The 21,232-nt window shown below is 44.6% G+C and overlaps 1 protein-coding gene and 2 pseudogenes across 1 annotated transcript; all 3 read left to right on the top strand.

The window, feature by feature from the left end:
• Positions 1–757: 757 nt before the first annotated feature.
• On the top strand, positions 758–2,844 carry LOC124665247 (cytochrome P450 72A397-like). Its single transcript, XM_047202668.1, has 4 exons — positions 758–1,314; positions 1,448–1,692; positions 1,795–2,179; positions 2,271–2,844. Exons 1-4 carry the CDS (start codon positions 784–786, stop codon positions 2,694–2,696), a joined length of 1,587 nt encoding a protein of 528 aa, XP_047058624.1. The 5' UTR covers positions 758–783; the 3' UTR covers positions 2,697–2,844.
• Positions 2,845–5,091: 2,247 nt separating this feature from the next.
• Positions 5,092–5,888, top strand: LOC124663142 (annotated as a pseudogene).
• Positions 5,889–13,510: 7,622 nt separating this feature from the next.
• Positions 13,511–16,323, top strand: LOC124663141 (annotated as a pseudogene).
• Positions 16,324–21,232: the final 4,909 nt, after the last annotated feature.

The following is a 21,232-nucleotide window of genomic DNA, read 5'->3' as shown; positions in this document are numbered from 1 at the left end:
GACTGAAATGTCCGCGCGCGGTTTCGGAAATGCGATACCGGTTTGGCCCTCTATCCCCGCTCCCACCCGCACAAGTAAGGGGCGAAGACCAGCCCCGTAATCGAAAACAACAAAAGTCGGAGCGGAGCCATTTTGACGGGGCGTGCTAGACGGCCCGGTAGAGCCGAAACCCGTATTCCAGCGGTTATTATACGGATTTGGCCCTTTTAAGCGGTCTATTAGACATGCTCTTAGGTTCAGTTTCTTTGTTCATATTTGCTCCGAAAGACCAGGCAATTGCTGCCATTTTCTATCAAGCAGGTACCAGAAATGTACAGCTCGTATACAACGGGAAAGGGGAATAAAAAGGAGACGGAAGAAATGGAAAATAGATCAAAAAGGAAATACAGAGGGCGCAAAGCCTATTTTGATTTTGTTTCTTAATGTTGCAGTATTACTTTTTCATAAATTAAATGTTCCAGTATTACTTAGCTTATTATACATCTGGTGCCATCATCCTTGTCTTAGCAAGGCCTTTGACCGGTGGCTCTGCCCCCCTTAAGTGCCCATGCCGCGTCATCGCCCATAATTTGACTAATCAGATCATCCCAGCTCACCTGACCAATCAGATCGCCGTCTCAATTTCTTCTCTACCAAGTTCCTTAGGAGCGAGGCATGGACCATACTCAGTGGTTTCTCTATATATCGTGATCATCTCGGCCATACTCACTCAATCCACTTATCAGCCCCCTTTGCAGTTTGCACAGTCACTGAACCATTCTCCCCCCTACTTCACAAGAGGAAATGGCCATGGTTCTTAGAGAGATGATGAGTCCAGCTTCAATGCCATGGAGCTTGGTATTCGGCACCCTGGGTTGTGTGCTTCTGTGGCAGGCTGCCCGGCTGCTAGACCGGCTGTGGAGGCAACCACGGCGGCTGGAGCGGGCCTTGCGCGCCCAGGGTCTCCGCGGTACGTCGTACCGCTTCCTCATCGGCGATGTCAACGACTACGAGCGGCGGAACAAGGAGGCGCGGTCAAGGTCGATTCCACTGCGTTGCCACGACATTCCCCCCCACGTCGCGCCGCTCCTGCACGACATTGTCAGAGAGCACGGCAAGGTGTGCATATCTTGGTACGGACCGTACCTCAAGGTGACCATCAGTGACCCTGATCTAACCAAGGAGGTGATGTCCAACAAGTTCGGCCACTTCGAGAAGCTCCAGTTCCCGGCATTGTCCAGGCTGCTCGCCGGAGGCCTGGCGACATACGAGGGCGAGAAATGGGTCATGCATAGGCGGATCCTCAACCCCGCGTTCCAACTCGAGAAGCTCAAGGTAATCCCTGCAATTTTTTCAGATGTAGTGCTTCAATCACAGGACAGTGAATTATTTACTGGAAATCTGGAATTGTGCGTGTGATTTTTTGAAACATTTGGTTCATCCGCCAATTGTGTCATTTGATTTGCAGCTCATGCTGCCAGCGTTTTCAACATGCTGTGAAGAGCTTGTCAGTAAATGGGTACAATCCCTTGGTTCTGATGGTACCTGTGAGGTGGATGTCTGTCCAGAGCTCCAAAGACTCACTGGAGATGTCATTTCTCGCACCGCGTTCGGCAGTAACTACCTTGAAGGTACCAGGATTTTCCAGCTGCAGTCCGAGCAAGCTGAGCGCCTCCTGGCTAGGATTAAGAAGATTGTCATTCCCGGTTACTTGTGAGTCACCACTCACCACATATTAGTAGTTAAATTCCATTAATTTAGTACACTTAATCTGTGTGTGTGCTTCTAGTAACTAACCGGGGTACTGATTTTCAGGTCGTTGCCCACGAAAAACAACAGAAGGATGAAAGCGATTAATAACGAAATCGAATCCATTCTACTCAGCCTAATTGGCAAGAGAATGCAAGCTATGCAAGAAGGAGAAAATACAAAAGATGACTTGCTAGGCTTGATGCTTGAGTCGAACATGAGAGACATAGATGAGAATGGCCAATCCATCACTGGAATGACCATTAAGGAGATCGTGGAGGAATGCAAGCTGTTCTATTTTGCAGGAACAGAGACAACATCGATATTGCTCACATGGACAATGATTGTACTAAGTATGCATCCGGAGTGGCAGGACCGTGCAAGGGAGGAGGTTCTTGGCCTATTTGGAAAGAACAAACTTGTGTATGAAGGTTTTAGCCAACTTAAAACGGTGAGAATTGTTTTATTTAGTACTACCTGATTCCCTTGTAACAAGGAAATATCCAGTTGGATATCTAACATCTTACAAATCTACGTTACAGGTGACCATGATTCTTTATGAGGTACTCCGGCTGTACCCACCGGCTGTCGCCTTCATCCGAAAAACATACAAGGAGATGGATATCGGAGGCATCACATACCCCGCCGGTGTGCTTATCGAGCTTCCCGTACTGTTAATGCATCACGATCCAGACATATGGGGAGACGACGTGCATGAGTTCAAGCCGGAGAGGTTTGTCGATGGGATCTCCAAGGCGTCCAAGAATCCTGGTGCCTTCCTACCATTTGGTTGGGGGCCACGGATCTGTATTGGACAGCAGTTCGCGTTGCTTGAGGCCAAGATGGCGTTGTGCATGATCCTTCAACATTTTGAGTTCGAGCTCGCACAGTCATACACACACGCAGTGGATAACAGGAAACTGTTGCATCCGATGCATGGGGCCCAAATTAAGCTCAGGGCAATTTAATCTCCACGCACCGGGTGAATACATGTCGTTTGCTACTCCCAGTGACTAATAAGGCATTGAAATTCTGAGTTTTCGACAGCATCTATCCTATCTTTGCTTAAGCTTAAGGTTTCCTAACCTATCATGTGACTGAGGATTTTTACATTACCCTGTAGGCCTGTACTCCATCTGTAAGCAAGGGAGTACCAATAAAAAACCCACCGTTGATTTAAAAGGGCAGTTCCAGCTTTTCTCTTTGGCTAAGGAAGGGGTATTGCATTTCTAAGCCCCCCTTTTTTTTTTTATCAACAGGGGGATCGCATCCCCGGTTCCATTGACAAAATAATGAAACTGAGCAAAAGCAGGTCTCAAACGAGTGTTTAACGCAGCATGTAAAACATGTTCAGGAATTTTAAGGCCACAGCCAGATCACTAGACTAAGTGAGATAAAGCTGGGAGGGAAAGGAAAATATCAGGATGAACCCAGGTGGACGTGCACCCGTTTTCTTTAATATTGAAAAATGCTATTTAAAAATAAAAAAAAATTAAAATATTTGTTTCATGTACATATTTTGTTGATATTTAGTTGTGCAAGTTTTTGCAGAAAAATACGATTGTATGTGGCCTACACGAAAATGAAAAAACGTTTGAATGATAGTGTAATGATCGGTTGTGTACTATTCACGGAAATAGAAAATTTTCTTTTCACATTTATGTGTAGGTCACATATGGTTCTTTTTATACCAAAATCTACATAAATAAGTGTCACTATAGGATATACATGCTTGCATTCTTTAAATTTTTCTGAAACTTTAAAATAGCATTTCTTGAAATTTTTCATAATAGGGTGCATGTGCACGCAGGTAGACATCGTCCGTCTCCGGGAGGAAAACACATATATAAATCCTTCAGGCACATTGACACTGTCTATCAAAAGCGAGGATAGTTTTAAGGCTTTTAGAGCAAAACGAAGATCGCAGGTTCCAGCAGGCAGGTAGGGGTGCTCTAGGTGCCCAGGATTGTGGGCCTTTTGCAACAGGGGATTAGCTTCGATCTTCAGAAGAATGATCAAAAGCAGAAGTTGGCCTGTCAGCACTGCAAGAGATCTTAGGATATGCAACACCTGGGTACAGAAGGACTCCACTCATGTCATCATGTGATCCTTCAAGATCCGTCTCCACCTTTTCACAGAATGCAGAATCATCCTTCAGACCTGGTGGAAATGTCGAAAAAATGAGAGTTTACAAAAGGCTAAGTTTATATTTTGAGGGGCTCGAACTGTCTATACCCCCAGGGAAGCGATTTAAGCAGTACATCTGTGTGCCTAGCATCATGTTAATGAGCATAATTGAAGTGTGTGGCATGTCACACCTCCAGCTTTCCTTGCAAGTTGTATTGGTACTGATGTATGATGAATGAGATGAATGGAATGAGCTCTGTTGACTGTCAAAAAAAGTGCAGCAAACCAGGAAAAAATTAAGAGGTGAATTAAATTCCATTCGTACAACTTGCGAGGTTTCTTCAGAGCCGATTTAACAAACAAATGCCTGTTGGTACATTCTCTTCCGGCGTAGCTAAACATCACATAAACATACAGTTTAGAGGGCACAATTCCGAGAGACGTTGATGTCGCTCCAGGCTAAGATACCACAAATTAACTCTCCACACGAAAGAACTCCATTTCCATTGCTATCAAGCAAGCCCAAGGGGAATAATTACTCAAACATTCTACGTATATCCAATGAACAGAAAAATTGATACTAAATTAACTAACACAAAACGGCAGCATATGGTAGAGTTCAGAGACCAAGCAACCACACCTAGGAAAGGCATGGGAGAATCGAAGAGGTATAGAAAGATAGGGTTTACCTGATTTCTTCTTTGTTGTAGGGCGATGTTCTGATGTTTGCGGCCGTGTTGCCATCGGCAAGCACCAGGGCCAGGCCGGCAAAATTTAGGGCCCTGTGTGAATTCTAAAATAGGTCATATTTTCAAGAGTAAAATATAATTATATGTAGGAAATAATAATAAACTAATCTGCTAATGTCACCCAAGCAAGGTCTTGCGTAGTTAGTTAGTCTAGCTTGCCATTCCTCTCATTTACCCCTAGGTTTTAGGATCAATACCTGTTAAACGATAGTTAATATTCCCCGCAAAAAAACAGTAGTTAATATTTCGCTACTAGAGGTGACTGGTTTAACGGACTGAGCTGTTAAGCAACTACCAAAACTAGTGGGCCATCGCCGTATGTAGTCTGGGTTCTACAAAAATTGGGGCCCCTCATAATCATGGACCCTGTGCGATGACACAAGTGGCACTCCCGCTCACCCGTGCATGATGAGCATAAAGAACAGGCCGAGCCGCGCCACCAGTTGGGGCATGGTGCTAGAAGTACCCTGGCGGCCTGGCTGAGACCATGTCGGTCGTTAGTCCACAAAACCAGTTGCAACGCCATTTTACTGCATCCATTATTCAGATTGAAGGTATCAGTTCGCGGAGAAAAATGACAAGTTGCAGAGGGTAGCGTCGAGGGTGAGGCCGCTACCCTCTAAATTCACACGAATTGGTCAGATTTTGAAATAGTTCCTCCTATGCCGCTCGAACTAATAGCGGAGAAACCGTGTGGCTGCAGATCAGATCGAACGTGGAGAGGCGGGTGACTTCATCCCGCACCTGATCAAGGAGGTGGAGGCCACGACTTTCGCCGACATCGAGGACGTGGTGACCTTCCGCAAGTGGCTCGACGACGAGCTCTCCTGCTGGTAGGCCATAATTAACCATGGGGGTGCTTGTTCGATTCGATCGATCGGCCAATGGTAATAACATGTACTACGTACCAATCTATGTGGGTTGCAGGTGAATGAGCGTGCAGTGCTTCAGCACTTCGAGTGACCGAAAAATGTCGGACACTCTCCGTGAGGTGGTGTACAGGTACTACAACCTGAAGAAGCTGGAGGGCGAGGCATCCTCGTTCCGCGACGACATCCGTCAGCAGCGCGTCGCCGCACTCAAGAATATGCAGACCCTCTCCAAGAAGTAAGTGTCTTTACGATTTCACCGACGTCGATCAATTCTGCGCTCCTCCTACACATTTTTCTCATGTGACAAACCACGACAACGCCATGTAGGTTGGAGCACGGCGTGTACAACCTTGCCCGCATCCGGGACAGCGTCATGGCTAGGTACAACCAGCACAAGATCCCCTCAGAGTGAATGCATAATGCCATGATGGTTTGCTAATTCCACTTCAGTGGTCAACTTAACTTTGTGGTGCTCGCACTATTTGCATTTGCAACTTGCAAGTACTCTGGCTAAAAGATGCATCCAACGTGACTTGACGTGGCCTTTATGTTCACGTGCAGAACGCACATGTAACGTGGTACTAGTAGTCTCGTACGCGAGCAGGCAACAAAAAGAACTTTTATGAACAAAAAAAACTTTTATGAATTTAGAAGGTAACCCTCTTCCTTGGCTCTAGCCTCCTAACATGTCATTTTTCTCCGTGAAACAATGAAAGATACGTGCAGGTTGAGTTGGCTCAACCTTAGTCAAAATCGAGAGGGTAGCTTCCTTCTCTACGATGGTACGCTACATGGGGTAGCTCCCTTGCCTATGACCCTATCGAGTGTTGGACCCAGGTGTGCTGCGTTGGTAAGCATGTGACGCCATTACTCAGAGACCCTACTCAAAAGGATCAGTTTTGTGAAATAGTTTCGGATAGCACCTCATCGAAAGACGCTACTCAAAAGGATCCGTTTTGTGAAATAATTTCGGCCAAAGTTCGTTTTGTCAATAGTGTACTAAAAGGTTCAGTTTGGCTGGTAAAATTGCCCAGATAAACTTGACATTTTGGATAATGGGGATGAGATTTTTTTTTTGTAGAGGAAAATTCGAGCAAATCCCATGCACCGCATTCTACATGGCAGCCCAGAACAGTCATGATTTTCTTGTGTATAAGGCCCGTGTCAAGGAAAGGGAAGAATCTTTTGTTTGGGCCATGCATGTCGAGGATTTAGAGCATCTCCAGTCGGGTCTTCCAAATCGTTCCCAAACGGTGTCGGATTGAGCGTTTGGAGGACGTATTTCATTCGTGCCGCGTTTGGGGGACGTCGCTCCCAAGTCGCGTTCCCCAAAACAAAATTTCGAAAATTTTAAACTTAAGCGAGATTCGATTAAATTCATCCAAACTTAGCATATATTACATAGATTCGAACGAGATTCGACTAAATTTAAACTAAACCTAATCTAGAAGTACTTGCGGCGCCAGAGGCGTCGTAGTACTGATGGAAGTTGTACATGTCGTCGGTGACGACCTCCTGCTTGACGCGCTCGTCGACGGGCTCGTCCATCACCAGGCCGCTTGGCGCTGCCTCGCCGTCGTTGGTGAGGTCCACGAGCGGCTTGCCGGAGTCGCTGATGGACAAGGCGATTGATGTCTACGCACGCTTCTATTCCTGTAGACAGTGTTGGGCCTCCAAGAGCAGAGGTTTGTAGAACAGCACCAAGTTTCCCTTAAGTGAATCACCCAAGGTTTATCGAACTCAGGGAGGTAGAGGTCAAAGATATCCCTCTCAAGCAATCCTGCAATTACGATACAAGAAGTCTCTTGTGTCCCAAACACACCTAATACACTTGTCAGATGTATAGGTGCACTAGTTCGGCGAAGAGATAGTAAAATGCAAATGATATAGATGAATATGAGTGGTAATAATAATCTGAAATAAATATGGCAGCAAATAAACATGCAGTAGAACTTGTTGGAAACGGTGTTTCAATGCTTAGAAACAAGGCCTAGGGATCATACTTTCACTAGTGGACACTCTCAACATTGATCACATAACTGAATAAATAAATGCTACACTCTCTTGTTGGATAACAAACACCATTCATTGTGTAGGGTTACAAAAGCACACCTCAAGCCGGAGTTAACAAGCTCCACAACTTCATAAAGGATACACACACGATGCGCACACCGTCACCGTCACACCGTGGAGAGTGAATCCGGAGTTCATATTAAAGTAACCTCTAGAGTGTATAATAGTGCTACTCTGGATAACTCTCCTAATGGAATCACTAATCGTGTAGTGGCTACAAAAGCTCCGCTCGAGTTCATCAAGTACTTGACAAACACCACTCATAGGGATATCCACGTCAAATCATAAATCCAAGATAATATATTTATCATAGTGATAGTTAACTTCATAATCTACAAGAGATCACAATCATAACCTACGCCAAGTACTACATGATGCACACACTGTCCTCTTTACATCATGGAGGAGGAATAGACTACTTTAATAACACCACTAGAGTAGCACATAGATGATATTCAACTAGATCACAAAGCTCATGATCACATAAAGCTCACATGAGAGAGAGATGAACCACATAGCTACCGGTAGAGCCCTTAGCCTCGAGGGAGAACTACTCCCTCCTCATCATGGGAGACAGCGATGGCGATGAAGATGGCGATGGAGTCGATGGAGATGGCTTCCGGGGCAATTCCCGTCCCGGCGGCGTGCTGGATAGCAGATTCTGTCCCCCGAACTTGGCTTCGCGATGGCGGCGGCTGCGTAACTTTTCTCGTATCGTGGCTTATCTCCTTAGGGTTTTTGCGACGGAGAGACTTTATAGGCGGAAGGGTAGCCTCGGAGGGGTCTTGAGGGACCCACACCATAGGCGGGCGCCCCCCCTTGGCCGCGCCGCCATGTGGGGTGGGTCCCCCTTGGCTCCCCTCTGGACCCTCTTCGGTGCTCTGGAACCTTCCGTGGAAAATAGGACCCTGTGCGTTGATTTCGTCCAATTCCGAGAATATTTCCTTTGTAGGATTTCTGAAACCAAAAACAGCACAAAACAGGAACTGGCACTTCGGCATCTCGTTAATAGGTTAGTTCCGGAAAATGCATAAAATCATTATAAAGTGTGAGCAAAACATGTAGGTATTGTCATAAAACTAGCATGGAACATAAGAAATTATAGATACGTTGGAGACGTATCAAGCATCCCAAGTTTAGTTCCTACTCGCCCTCGAGTAGGTAAACGATAACAAGGATAATTTCTGAAGTGACATGCTACTATCATAATCTTGATCAATACTATTGTAAAGCATATGAGATGAATGAAGTGATTCAAAGCAATGGTAAAGATAATGACTAAACAACTGAATCATATAGCAAAGACTTTTCATGAATAGTACTTTCAAGACAAGCATCAATAAGTCTTGCATAAGAGTTAACTCATAAAGCAATAAATTCTTAGTAGAAGGTTTTGAAGCAACACAAAGGAAGATATAAGTTTCAGCAGTTGCTTTCAACTTTCAACATGTATATCTCATGGATAATTGTCAACACAAAGTAATATGATGAATGCAAATAAGCAAGTATGTAGGAATCAATGCACACAGTTGACACAAGTGTTTGCTTCTAAGATAGAAAGAAGTAGGTAAACTGACTCAACATAAAGTAGAAGAAAGGCCCTTCGCAGAGGGAAGCATGGATTACTGTTTTTGTGCTAGAGCTTTTATTTTGAAAACATAAAAACAATTTTGTCAACGATAGTAATAATTCATATGTGTTATTCATAAGATATGCTATAAGTTGCAAGCCTCATGCATAGAGTACCAATAGTGCTCGCACCTTGTCCTAATTAGCTTGGATTTACATGGATTATCATTGCATAACATATGTTTCAACCAAGTGTCACAAAGGGGTACCTCTATGCCGCTCGTACAAAGGTCTAAGGAGATAGATCGCATTTGATTTCTCGTTTTTGATAGATCTCAACTTAGGACATCCATACCGGGACAACATAGACAACGAGATAATGGACTCCTCTTGAATGCATAAGCATTCAACAATGGATAAAATTCTCATAAGAGATTGAGGATTGATGTCCAAACTGAAACTTCCACCATGATTCATGGCTTTAGTTAGCGGCCCAATGTTCTTCTCTAACAATATGCATACTCAAACCATTTGATCATGATAAATCACCCTTACTTCGGACAAGACGAACATGCATAGCAACTCACATGATATTCAACAAAGGTGTAATAGTTGATGGCGTCCCCAGAAACATGGTTATTGCTCAACAAGCAACTTATAAGAAATAAGAGACATAAGCTACATATTCAATACCACAATAGTTTTTAAGGCTATTTTCCCATGAGCTATGTATTGCAAAGACAAGGAATGAAATTTTAAAGGTAGCACTCAAGTAATTTACTTTGGAATGGCAGAGAAATACCATGTAGGTAGGTATGGTGGACACAAATGGCATAGTTTTTGGCTCAAGGATTTGGATGCACGAGAAGTATTCCCTCTCAATACAAGGCTTTGGCTAGCAAGGTTGTTTGAAGCAAACTCAAGTATGAACCGGTACAGCAAAACTTACATAAGAACATATTGCAAGCATTATAAGACTCTACACTGTCTTCCTTGTTGTTCAAACACCTTAACCTGAAAATATCTAGACTCTAGAGAGACCAATCATGCAAACCAAATTTCAACAAGCTCTATGGTAGTTCTTCATTAATAGGTACAAAGTACATGATGCAAGAGCTTAAACATGATCTATTTGAGCACAACAATTGCCAAGTATCAAATTATTCAAGACATTATACAAATTACCACATGAAGCATTTTCTGTTTCCAACCATATAACAATGAACGAAGCAGTTTCAACCTTCGCCATGAACATTAAAAGTAAAGCTAAGAACACCATTGTTCATATGAACGAGCGGAGCGTGTCTCTTTCCCACACAAAGAATGCTAGGATCCGATTTTATTCAAACAAAAACGAAAACAAAAACAAAAACAAAAACATACAGACGCTCCAAGTAAAGCACATAAGATGTGACGGAATAAAAATATAGTTTCACCAGAGGTGACCTGATAAGTTGTCGATGAAGAAGGGGATGCCTTGGGCATCCCCAAGCTTAGATGCTTGAGTCTTCTTGAAATATATATGGATGAACCACGGGGGCATCCCCAAGCTTAGAGTTTTCACTCTTCTTGATCATATTATATTATCCTCCTCTCTTGACCCTTGAAAACTTCCTCCACACCAAACTCAAAACAAACTCATTAGAGGATTAGTGCATAATAAAAAATTTACATATTCAGAGGTGACATAATCATTCTTAACACTTCTGGACATTGCACATAGCTACTGAAAGTTAATGGAACAAAGAAATCCATTCAACATAGCAAAAGAGGCAATGCGAAATAAAAGGTAGAATCTGTCAAAACAGAACAATCCGTAAAGACGAATTTTTCAGGGGCACTTAACTTGCTCAGATGAAAAGCTCAAATTGAATGAAAGTTGCGTACATATCTGAGGATCACACACGAAAATTGGCAGATTTTTCTCAGTTACCTACAGAGAGGTCTACTCAAATTCGTGACAAGAAGAAATCAGTTTCACGCTGATAAATCCAAATCTAGTATCAACCTTACTATCAAAGACTTTACTTGGCACAACAATGCAATAAAATAGAGATAAGGAGAGGTTGCTACAGTAGTAACAACTTCCAAGACACAACAAAACAGTAGCAAAATAAAACATGGGTTATCTCCCAAGAAGTGCTTTCTTTATAGCCATTAAGATGGGCTCAGTAATTTTAATGATGCTCACATATGAAATAAGAGTTGAAGCAAAGAGAGCATCAAAAAGCAAGTATGAGACACTTCTAAGTCTAACCCACTTTCTATAAAAATGAGTCTTGTAAATAAACAAGTCATGTAAGCATAATGCAACAAGCATAGAAAGGCAACACAAGCGCATTTTCAAGATTCTCAACATAAAGAGGGGAAACTTAATATTATTAAGATGCATATAACCATGTTTCCTCTGTCATAATAACTTCTAGTAGCATCATGAACAAACTCAACATTATAACTATCACATGAAACATTCTTATCGTGAGCTACATGCATAAAATTATTACTCTCCACATAAGCATAATCAATTTTATTAGTAATAGTGGGAGTAAAACTATCACAACCATCATTATAATCATCATAAATTGCAGGCATGGTATAATCATAATAAACTTTATCCTCCATAGTAGGTGGCACCAAAATACCACTATCATTATAATCATCATAAATGGGAGGCAAAGTATCATTAAAGAATTTTTTCTCCTCAAAACTTGGGGGACTAAAAATGTCACAACCAGCTTCCCCAAGCTTAAATTCTTCCATAGCATTAGCAATAATAGTATTCAAAGAGTTCATGCAAATAACATTGCTACAACTATTTTGCAAACAAAGTTCCATGGGTTTTTTAATTCTCTCTTCAAACACATCATGTCCTAATTCAATATAAAGTTCATAAAGATCTCTAATTTTTGTTGTTGTTTTCCATTAAGCCTAACTAGTGAAAATAAAAACAAGAAACAAAAAGATGCAATTGCAGGATCTAAAGGAAATAGCTTCGAGCACTCACACACCGGCAATAGTGCTAGGAAATAGCTTAGTAGTCGGAGGATGTGAATACCTTTTACCTTACCTCCCCGGCAACGGCACCAGAAAATAGCTTGATGTCTACGCACGCTTCTATTCCTGTAGATAGTGTTGGGCCTCCAAGAGCAGAGGTTTGTAGAACAACAACAAGTTTCCCTTAAGTAAATCACCCAAGGTTTATCGAACTCAGGGATGTAGAGGTCAAAGATATCCCTCTCAAGCAATCCTGCAATTACGATACAAGAAGTCTCTTGTGTCCCCAACACACCTAATACACTTGTCAGATGTATAGGTGCACTAGTTCGGCGAAGAGATAGTAAAATGCAAGTGATGTGGATGAATATGAGTGGTAATAACAATCTGAAATAAATATGGCAGCAAGTAAACATGCAGTAGAACTTGTTGGAAACGGTGTTTCAATGCTTAGAAACAAGGCCTAGGGATCATACTTTCACTAGTGGACACTCTCAACATTGATCACATAACTGAATAAATAAATGCTACACTCTCTTGTTGGATAACAAACACCATTCATTGTGTAGGGCTACAAAAGCACACCTCAAGCCGGAGTTAACAAGCTCCACAACTTCATAAAGGATACACACACGATGCGCACACCGTCACCGTCACACCGTGGAGAGTGAATCCGGAGTTCATATTAAAGTAACCTCTAGAGTGTATAATAGTGCTACTCTGAATAACTCTCCTAATGGAATCACTAATCATGTAGTGGCTACAAAAGCTCCGCTCAGAATTCATCAAGTACTTGACAAACACCACTCATAGGGATATCCACGTCAAATCATAAATCCAAGATAATATATTTATCATAGTGATAGTTAACTTCATAATCTACAAGAGATCATAATCATAACCTACGCCAAGTACTACATGATGCACACACTTGTCCTCTTTACATCATGGAGGAGGAATAGACTACTTTAATAACACCACTAGAGTAGCACATAGATGATATTCAACTAGATCACAAAGCTCATGATCACATAAAGCTCACATGAGAGAGAGATGAACCACATAGCTACCGGTAGATCCCTTAGCCTCGAGGGAGAACTACTCCCTCCTCATCATGGGAGACAGCGATGGCGATGAAGATGGCGATGGAGTCGATGGAGATGGCTTTCGGGGGCAATTCCCCGTCCCGGCGGCGTGCCGGAACAGAGATTTTGTCCCCCGAACTTGCACTACTAGGAAAAGGCTTATAGCCGCATTTATTACCGCCGGCGAATTTGAGCTGAAGTGGCCGGTGGTAACACCTTTCAGGCCCACCTCGCGTTACCGCCGGCAAATTTGTTTGGGGGCGCCAGGGTTAACCCATTTATCGCCGGCGAATTGGAACAACAAGTGCCAGGGATGTGGTGGGCCGCAAACCACATGATAGGTCTCCTCTTACCGCTGGCGAAAACGGGACGCGTTCGCTGGGGGTTCGCCCTCTACCGCCGGCGAGTACATGCCACGCGCGACAGGAGAACTTGGGCTACCTGGGCTGGAAAATACCTCCTGGCCCCCGTTCACTCCCACCCACCCAACCCATCCACACGTCTTATCCCTTCTCCTCTCGATCCCCTTTCTCTCACCTCCGCAAAATCCCCAAAATCCAGCCGCATGTGCTGCCGCCGGTGGAATCAATCCCCAAAATCCAGCCGCTGCAAACCCACCTCCGTCCCCTGCCCACCGTCGACCCAGCCAACATCGTCCGACGCCGCACCTACGCCGACACGCGAGGCCGGGTCACGCCCTACCTCGTCTACCTCGACCATGCGCACGCCGACATCGTGCTCGCGCTCCGGGGCCTCACCTCGGCCGCGAGTCCGATTACGCGCTGCTCCTCGACAACCGCCTCGGCAAGCGCCGCTTCGATGGCGGCTACGTCCACAACGGCCCCCTCCGCGCCACCGGCTGGGTGCTCGACAAGGATTGCGACCTGCTCCGGGACCTCCTCGGCCGGTATCCCGACTACACGCTCACCTTCACGGGACACTCCCTCGGGCCCGGGGCCGGGGTCGCCGCCATGCTCACCATGGTCGTCGTGCTCTACCTCGACAAGCTCGGGGCAGTCCAGATGGGAAGGATCCGCAGACGTCAACAACTCGGTCGTCCTACAGGTGACAAGAATTTTGTTATTCTGTCAGAACAACATACATGTTCTACTGCTGAAAGGTTTCTTCTGTTTTCAGATCCAGTAAAAAAATTTGTCTGAATTATGTTAGTACCTGTTATGCTTACGAGGCAGAACATCACATTCTTCATATGTGGAATAGATGTACAGTATGGATAGCGTGAGCGTAATTGTTTGTCTGGTTCATTCCACTTCGCAGAATCGGTAGAATTTTTAACATCTCTGTCTGAATTTTTTGTCATGTGCTACTACTGTGTCATACCGCATACAGCTTGCTGCCGCTTCCAAACGATATAGATTAAATCTAATTCAGTTACTCATTGCCAAGTAGTACTGTCAAACAGCATAAAGTTTCTAGGATAGAACTTTGCCGTGTGAAGCTCAACATAGTTCTTCTTGTTGACAGGATGATTTCTTGCCTCGGACTGCTACTCCTTTAGAAGATATTTTCAAGTCTATTCTCTGATACGCACATGGCGCCATTGCTCTTTATTCTATTTTCATACTCACCGCTGTTAGCTATAGTATGATTCTAGTACCAAACACACCTTTACATTATGTAATTTTAGTGGCCAGCCAGTACTTGAAGTGTATCAGTTGAAAATTTAGCATGTCATAAACTCACGATTCATTAATTGTTGAATTAGTTACCTCTGTTGCCTATTCTAGGCCTTCAAAGTAAGAATTAGCAACTGGCAACTATATATCTCTCCCTGGGGATACAATGATCCAACTGGCAGTGATGTAGTAGTATTTGCATTGTTATCTGAAAAAATAGAGTTTACCTCTAGGTAATTATTTTCTTGTATCTGGGGTGTATGATCGTTTTTTTCTAATTATGATATCGAGTATGTTGAATGCAATGTGATTATTTTCTTCCATATTTATGGGTTGAAGCAATTTTAAAATTGGACCATCTTCTCTTGGGCAGTCTGCCATGTCTAATACGTTTGAGATGTTTGAAGGATACTTGCATACCTGAAGATGCTCTGTTGAAAGATCCAAGGAGGCTCTATGCACCAGGTCGGATATATCACATTGTGGAAAGGAAAAGTTTCAGGTACCCTCTGTTCTTAATAAATGTATAACAGTCAAAGGATCTGAAATATTACATTGATGCAGAGTAACACTAGATACCACTCGTATGTACCAAGTGTTACAAAAAGTTAATGGTGTAATGGCAGAGGTTCTCACAAATTTCAGAAGTAGAAATAATGTAGCTGATTGGTGTCAAGGATCATCGGTATCCCTGGTATCCTATCAGAACCTTCACAATAATTTATGCCCATTGATCTGTAATATAAAAATGAAGGTGCTTTTGTTTTGCATCGTTGTTTGATACAAGCATATTGTTGGCTATGGTAAACTGCACTAGACGCCAGAAATCATTTTTTGTAAAGTTGTTTCGCTGTTCCAAATGAACTGCATGACTTATGTATTACTAGCTGATTAGTCAAGTACCAATTTTATCATTTTCTGTTTCGAGAGATGTTCACTGAATCCTAGAGTGCCAATTCTATCATTTTCTGTTTTGAGAGATGTTCACTGAATCCTAGAGTACCAATTCTATCATTTTCTTGCATTATTTCAGTCACTGATAATTGAAATGAAATTGCTCATGTTTTTCTCATTAACACTAGTTCTAATTCATGGAATTCTTTCATGTGATTTTCTTCTTCAGTTGAACTAAACAAACAATAATGATACTTCCATGTGTAGGGAGCTTGGCTTCGGAGTCCGAGCACGCAGGAGGAGAAGCTGGCTGGCGGCGTTTCGGCGAGTAGGCTGGCCAACATCGATTGAGCGAGTAGGCTGGCCGCAGCCAGCGAAGGAGCGAGAAACCTGGTGGGGCAGCTAGCGGGCAGAACTTGTATCTATTTGTGTAATATTTGCTAGTTAGAGACTTTCAATATCTGTTGTGTTATTGATGCATGCACGTTATGAACATTTGGATACTTTCTATATCTGTTGTGTTATTGATGTGTATCTTGCTGTCATTCTGGTATTTCCCTCTATATTATGTGTATATACTATGTATTATGGTGTATATACAGTGTAATTTGAGATTTTTTTTTGGCTCCTGTTATTATTACCCCTGGCGTTTTTAGTTTTACCACTGGCAAGAATGTAAGTGCCGGCGATACACACCGTTACCCCCGGCGAATAGGCTAGGTGCCGGCGGTAACAAATACCGCTGGCGAATTGGAGAAGGTGCCGGTGATAAGTTGGAGTTACCACCGGCGAATCCGAGGACGCCGGCGGTAAGCGCTTACCACCGGCGAGGTGATCGCCGGCGAATCTGAAAGTGCCGGCGGTAAGCCTTTTCAGGTCGCCGGCGGTAAGCAGTTTTGTAGTAGTGTTGGCTTCGCGATGGCGGCGGCTGCGTAACTTTTCTCGTATCGTGGCTTATCTCCTTAGGGTTTTCGCGACGGAGAGACTTTATAGGCGGAAGGGCAGCCTCGGAGGGGTCCTGAGGGACCCACACCATAGGGGCGCCCCTTGGCCACGCCGCCATATGGGGTGGGGCCCCTTGGCTCCCCTCCGGCCCTCTTCGGTGCTCTGGAACCTTCCGTGGAAAATAGGACCCTGGGCGTTGATTTCGTCCAATTCCGAGAATATTTCCTTTGTAGGATTTCTGAAACCAAAAACAGCACAAAACAGGAATTGACACTTCGGGATCTCGTTAATAGGTTAGTTCCGGAAAATGCATAAAATCATTATAAAGTGTGAGCAAAACATGTAGGTATTGTCATAAAACTAGCATGGAACATAAGAAATTATAGATACGTTGGAGACGTATGAGCGATCGCTGTCTCGAGGTCGCCCCTCCAGGCGTCCTTGTCGTTCAGCGACACCAAGCACGCCGCTCGCAGCCTTGGGCAGTCCTCGGGGTCGTCGCTGCTGGCGATGAGCTGCTGCTAACGCTCGTACTCCGCCAGCAGCGCCGCCTTCGACGCTTCCTCCGGCTCCTCCTTCACCTCTGGCGTCAGGATGAGGAGGGCGTGCCTCTCTTGCTGCCGCCGGCTGCCGCCGCCGCTGTCGCCGCGCCTCGGATTGACGGGCATCGCCGGCTCCTCCTTCACCACGCGATTGTGGACGGTGTAGGCCACCGAGCGGTACGACGAGGACGGCGTCGACCGGGCCGGTCCCGAGGAAGAAGAGTTCGAGGAGGACGAGTACGTCCTCCTCGGCTTCCATTGCGCTGCGGGAGATGGTGGTAGTGAGGACGGCGCCTCCAACCTTGGAGCGCTGTTGCGGATGCCGTTGATGACTCTCTCCAGGGTGCGCCCCGGAACGCCCCAGAACAGGAGGCGCCCCTCCCTGTTCCAGCTGTTCGGCCCGCCGATCAGGCTGGTGGTGCTGTGCATCTCCATGTCGTACTTGGCCTTGAAGTAGGTGGCCCACCAGGCGTCGTTGTTCTTGGCCGCCCAGGTCGGATCCGCCCGCTCCTCGGCGTCGAGTTCATCCCGCCGGGCCCTGATGGTGTCCTTCCATTGCTCCGTGCCCGGCTTCGGCGGCGGCGGGATGCCAATGCCGTTCACGGCCATCTTCTAGCCGCCGCTGCTTGGCAGCGCATGTCCGGCGGAACAGGATATCCCGCGTGGTACAACGCCCAAGCCTCCTTCACGGTTAGGCTGCTGCGGCCGAAGCCGTTCGCCGCGGCGGGAACGGGCTCGGGACGCCGGACACCGTATCGGACCGCGCCGGACAAATCGGCTTTGAGAACACGGCTGGGAACATTTTTTGTCCGGCGGGCTCCATATCATTTTGGAGAACATTTTAGAAGACACAATGGAGATGCTCTTAGCCTTTGTACTGAATGACACCCATTCCACGTCGTACATGAGGCCGGGCAAAATGGAGCAGCCAGACCGCGATATCTGGAAAATAAAGCAGTGCCACATACGTACACGAGACGATCGGCTAGCTCGCCCGGTCGCCTTATCCATGCCGATGGCATGCATGATCGGATATCGCGACGTGCACGGTTACATGACATGTCATCGCTGATTCCTCGGCCGATCGGGTTCTGCATTCTCTCACACTATCGGAGTATACCCACGTCACGGAACCGTCGATGCCGATAGGGCTGTGCGTACTAGTTCGTAGAAAGCTTATCTCTTGAAGCGCATCAAGGTGACGATCGCTGCCCAGCAGTGTGTAACCGGCCTATACGGTTACTGCTCACGTACATGGTCGCTGGCGCGCATATTCTTGTCCCCTCAACACGTCGCGCATGATGTTAGAAAAACGTACGCTGCGCTTGACAACACACATAGCGTCATCGGAGGCAATAGAGGTTGATTTTTAAGGGTGTGACTATTTTGAGAACTAACTTTGTTTCCAGTTAAATGTATCAAATCACAGTTGTATCTTCACTTGCAACTGGAAAATCTCAGTCGCAACTCCACTCAGAACAGAAAAATTCAGTTGCAACCCCACTCACAACTCGTATACATGAATCATGATGCAATTAAACGGTGTACAACTTGAATGAGCACGAACTTAGTTCTCAGCTAACAATCCCAATTTTTAAACACAAAGACATAGCTCAACTTTAATTAATTACTAAAACCACAAACTGACATACACAAGAGAGGTTGATCCTTGCAGGCTGTGCAGTGCATCCGGGGCACACGATTCTGAATTTGCCGATCTTGTGTCAGCGTGGAAATCCAGGTTGAGGGAGAATATTCATGACGACGACAAGCCGTCACCCGTCGGTGCTTACACTCTTCAATAGATAGCTCGAAATTGGAGTACTTCCAGGCAAAGAAACCTTCTATAAATCAAGGAGTTGATTTCATGTCTACTTCTCCTCAAAACATAATTTCGTCTCGCTATATTAATATATCAACACCCCATACAACCAATGATAGAAACGGAACGAAGAAAATGCTAGGGCTATCAAAGACATGCACACAAAAAAAAAACAATGAAAACTAGGGAGGATCAACTAAACAAAGTTGACCCACAACCGTTGCGTCATTCAAAGATGTTTCACCACGATCCTAACATCGAATCGGCAATTACCAAACAACACCTTTAAAAAGGATGTGATGGCGACACTGTTGTTTGCCCAAACTAGAGATTGATCCTAGGGTCTCCCCCGGCGCACTGAAGAAGAAGATGAATCAAGGTTATCCCCGATTCTCTTCGATCGGAAAAGAAACATGTCACACGCAGGCATACTCTTACAGCAACAAAAGTAGATGCCTCTAACAACCACGGGTGCCTCCAGTGGCAAAAAGGAAGCCGGTTTAGCACGAGAGCGGCACAACACAATTCAATGCTAAGTGCCATCAAGAGCATCAAATTGGAATCATGTTCGACTCCTGGATTTGCTTCCGGAATAGCCGATTTCCCAAAACAGTCCGGATAGACAGACATATATACCAGATATTCTGATTCCCTTTTGCCTCAGAAACAGCTAGCTTTCCGGACGCCCGGAGGAACGTTGAGCACTTGAGCTGTCCGGCCATGATTGGAGACGGGTACGTACGGACCATGCAGTCGATTTCACCGATAGCTGGAGAACACATGCGTGCCCTGCATGGAGCCGGTACGCGCGGGTGTACACAATCACCTGGCGCGGCGCGAGCACCGCACCCAAGACATTCATTCGTCACGCGCCGCACGTAGCTACGTAGAAGCGCCATACGTAGCGAGCGAGCGATGCGGTGTCTGTTTTGGATGTTCCAATCATGCCAACAACGCCTCCTGATCGGTGCCGTTCCGTGCCGTTTCATTTCTGGTTACATTCCGGTGGAATCCACCGCAGATATCTTTGCCTATCTCGCTCCTACACGTCTAGCGAAAAGAGGCACCAAAGAGCTTTGCCATATATGCACGTGCCACGGCCAAAGATATTTTTCTCTCGGTGAGGGCGTTGGTGGCATGAGGGGCGTGCGCACGTTTCGCTCGTACCACACCGGCTTTCGCGTTTGGTAGTATGAAGTGATTTTTGCGCTCTTGGCGGATAAGTCTTAGGAAACAGTATATTTGAAATGCCAAGTTCCCCATTTTGTTTGGTTAACTGAGATGCATCGATGGGTATATGTTTGATTGACTGCATAATCTTTCTCATCTAGCCAGCACATGCATTTGGTTGCAAGCTAATGCTATTTGGGGCACACCTATATGGTATTTGCTCACCACTTTTAAATACGGCAGACATCTCACACAACAAAGGACACATACAAAGGCATACCACATGGGAAATACAGAGTGGCTCCCGGGTGCCACACACCCCTATACTTGGAAAAATAAAAAAATATATTAAAAAAAGTTTTAAAAAATTTAATTTTTTTTGGAAATCAAAGATGATCAGGTATTGTACCTGAAACAAAATATTTTCCTAGAAAATTACTTTTATTGTATCCTGGGTAAAAAAACAAACTCGAAATGCCCCATGACCAGGTACTATTCACTTTTTTTTTGTCATAATTTTGTCTTTTTTGCCCTGGTGTCCATGGGAATCATTTTGTGTCCAACCATTTTTTTTACGAGTACAAACTTGATCATCTTCTATTTCCAGGAAGATTCAAATTTTTTTTTAACTTATTTAAATTATTATAATTTTTTTGGTCTATGGGGGTGCGTTGCACCCAAGAGCCAAAAGTCCGCGTTAATACCACATGGGAAATACCATATTAACAGCTAACATAGTACTCCCTCCGTGCCATAACATAGTGCATATAATTTTTTTTAAAGTCAAACAATGTCAACTTTGACTAAGTTTTCAATAAAAATATCTACATCTACCATACCAAATGTATATCATATGAAAATATACAGCGGGAGGAATCTAATGGTATTGATTTGGTATTCTAGATGTTGATATTTTTTCCGTACATATGTGGTCAAATTTTACATCATTTGACTTTAAAAAATTAGTATAGGCAATACATTTTGGCAAGGAGGTTGTACTTAGTAGCTACCATATGCATAAGACT

This window comes from Lolium rigidum, chromosome 6, assembly GCF_022539505.1.
Source record: "Lolium rigidum isolate FL_2022 chromosome 6, APGP_CSIRO_Lrig_0.1, whole genome shotgun sequence".
Classification (NCBI taxonomy): Eukaryota; Viridiplantae; Streptophyta; class Magnoliopsida; order Poales; family Poaceae; genus Lolium; species Lolium rigidum.
Note: the sequence above shows the minus strand (reverse complement) of the source record. Positions and strands in the feature narration are given on the sequence as shown.

Coding starts and splice junctions, on each gene's coding strand:
- LOC124665247 (XM_047202668.1), top strand. CDS start 784: ATGGCCATGGTTCTTAGAGAGATGATGAGTCCAGCTTCAATGCCATGG. Junction 1,693..1,794: donor ATTGTCATTCCCGGTTACTT/GTGAGTCACCAC, acceptor ACTGATTTTCAG/GTCGTTGCCCACGAAAAACA. Junction 2,180..2,270: donor GTTTTAGCCAACTTAAAACG/GTGAGAATTGTT, acceptor TCTACGTTACAG/GTGACCATGATTCTTTATGA.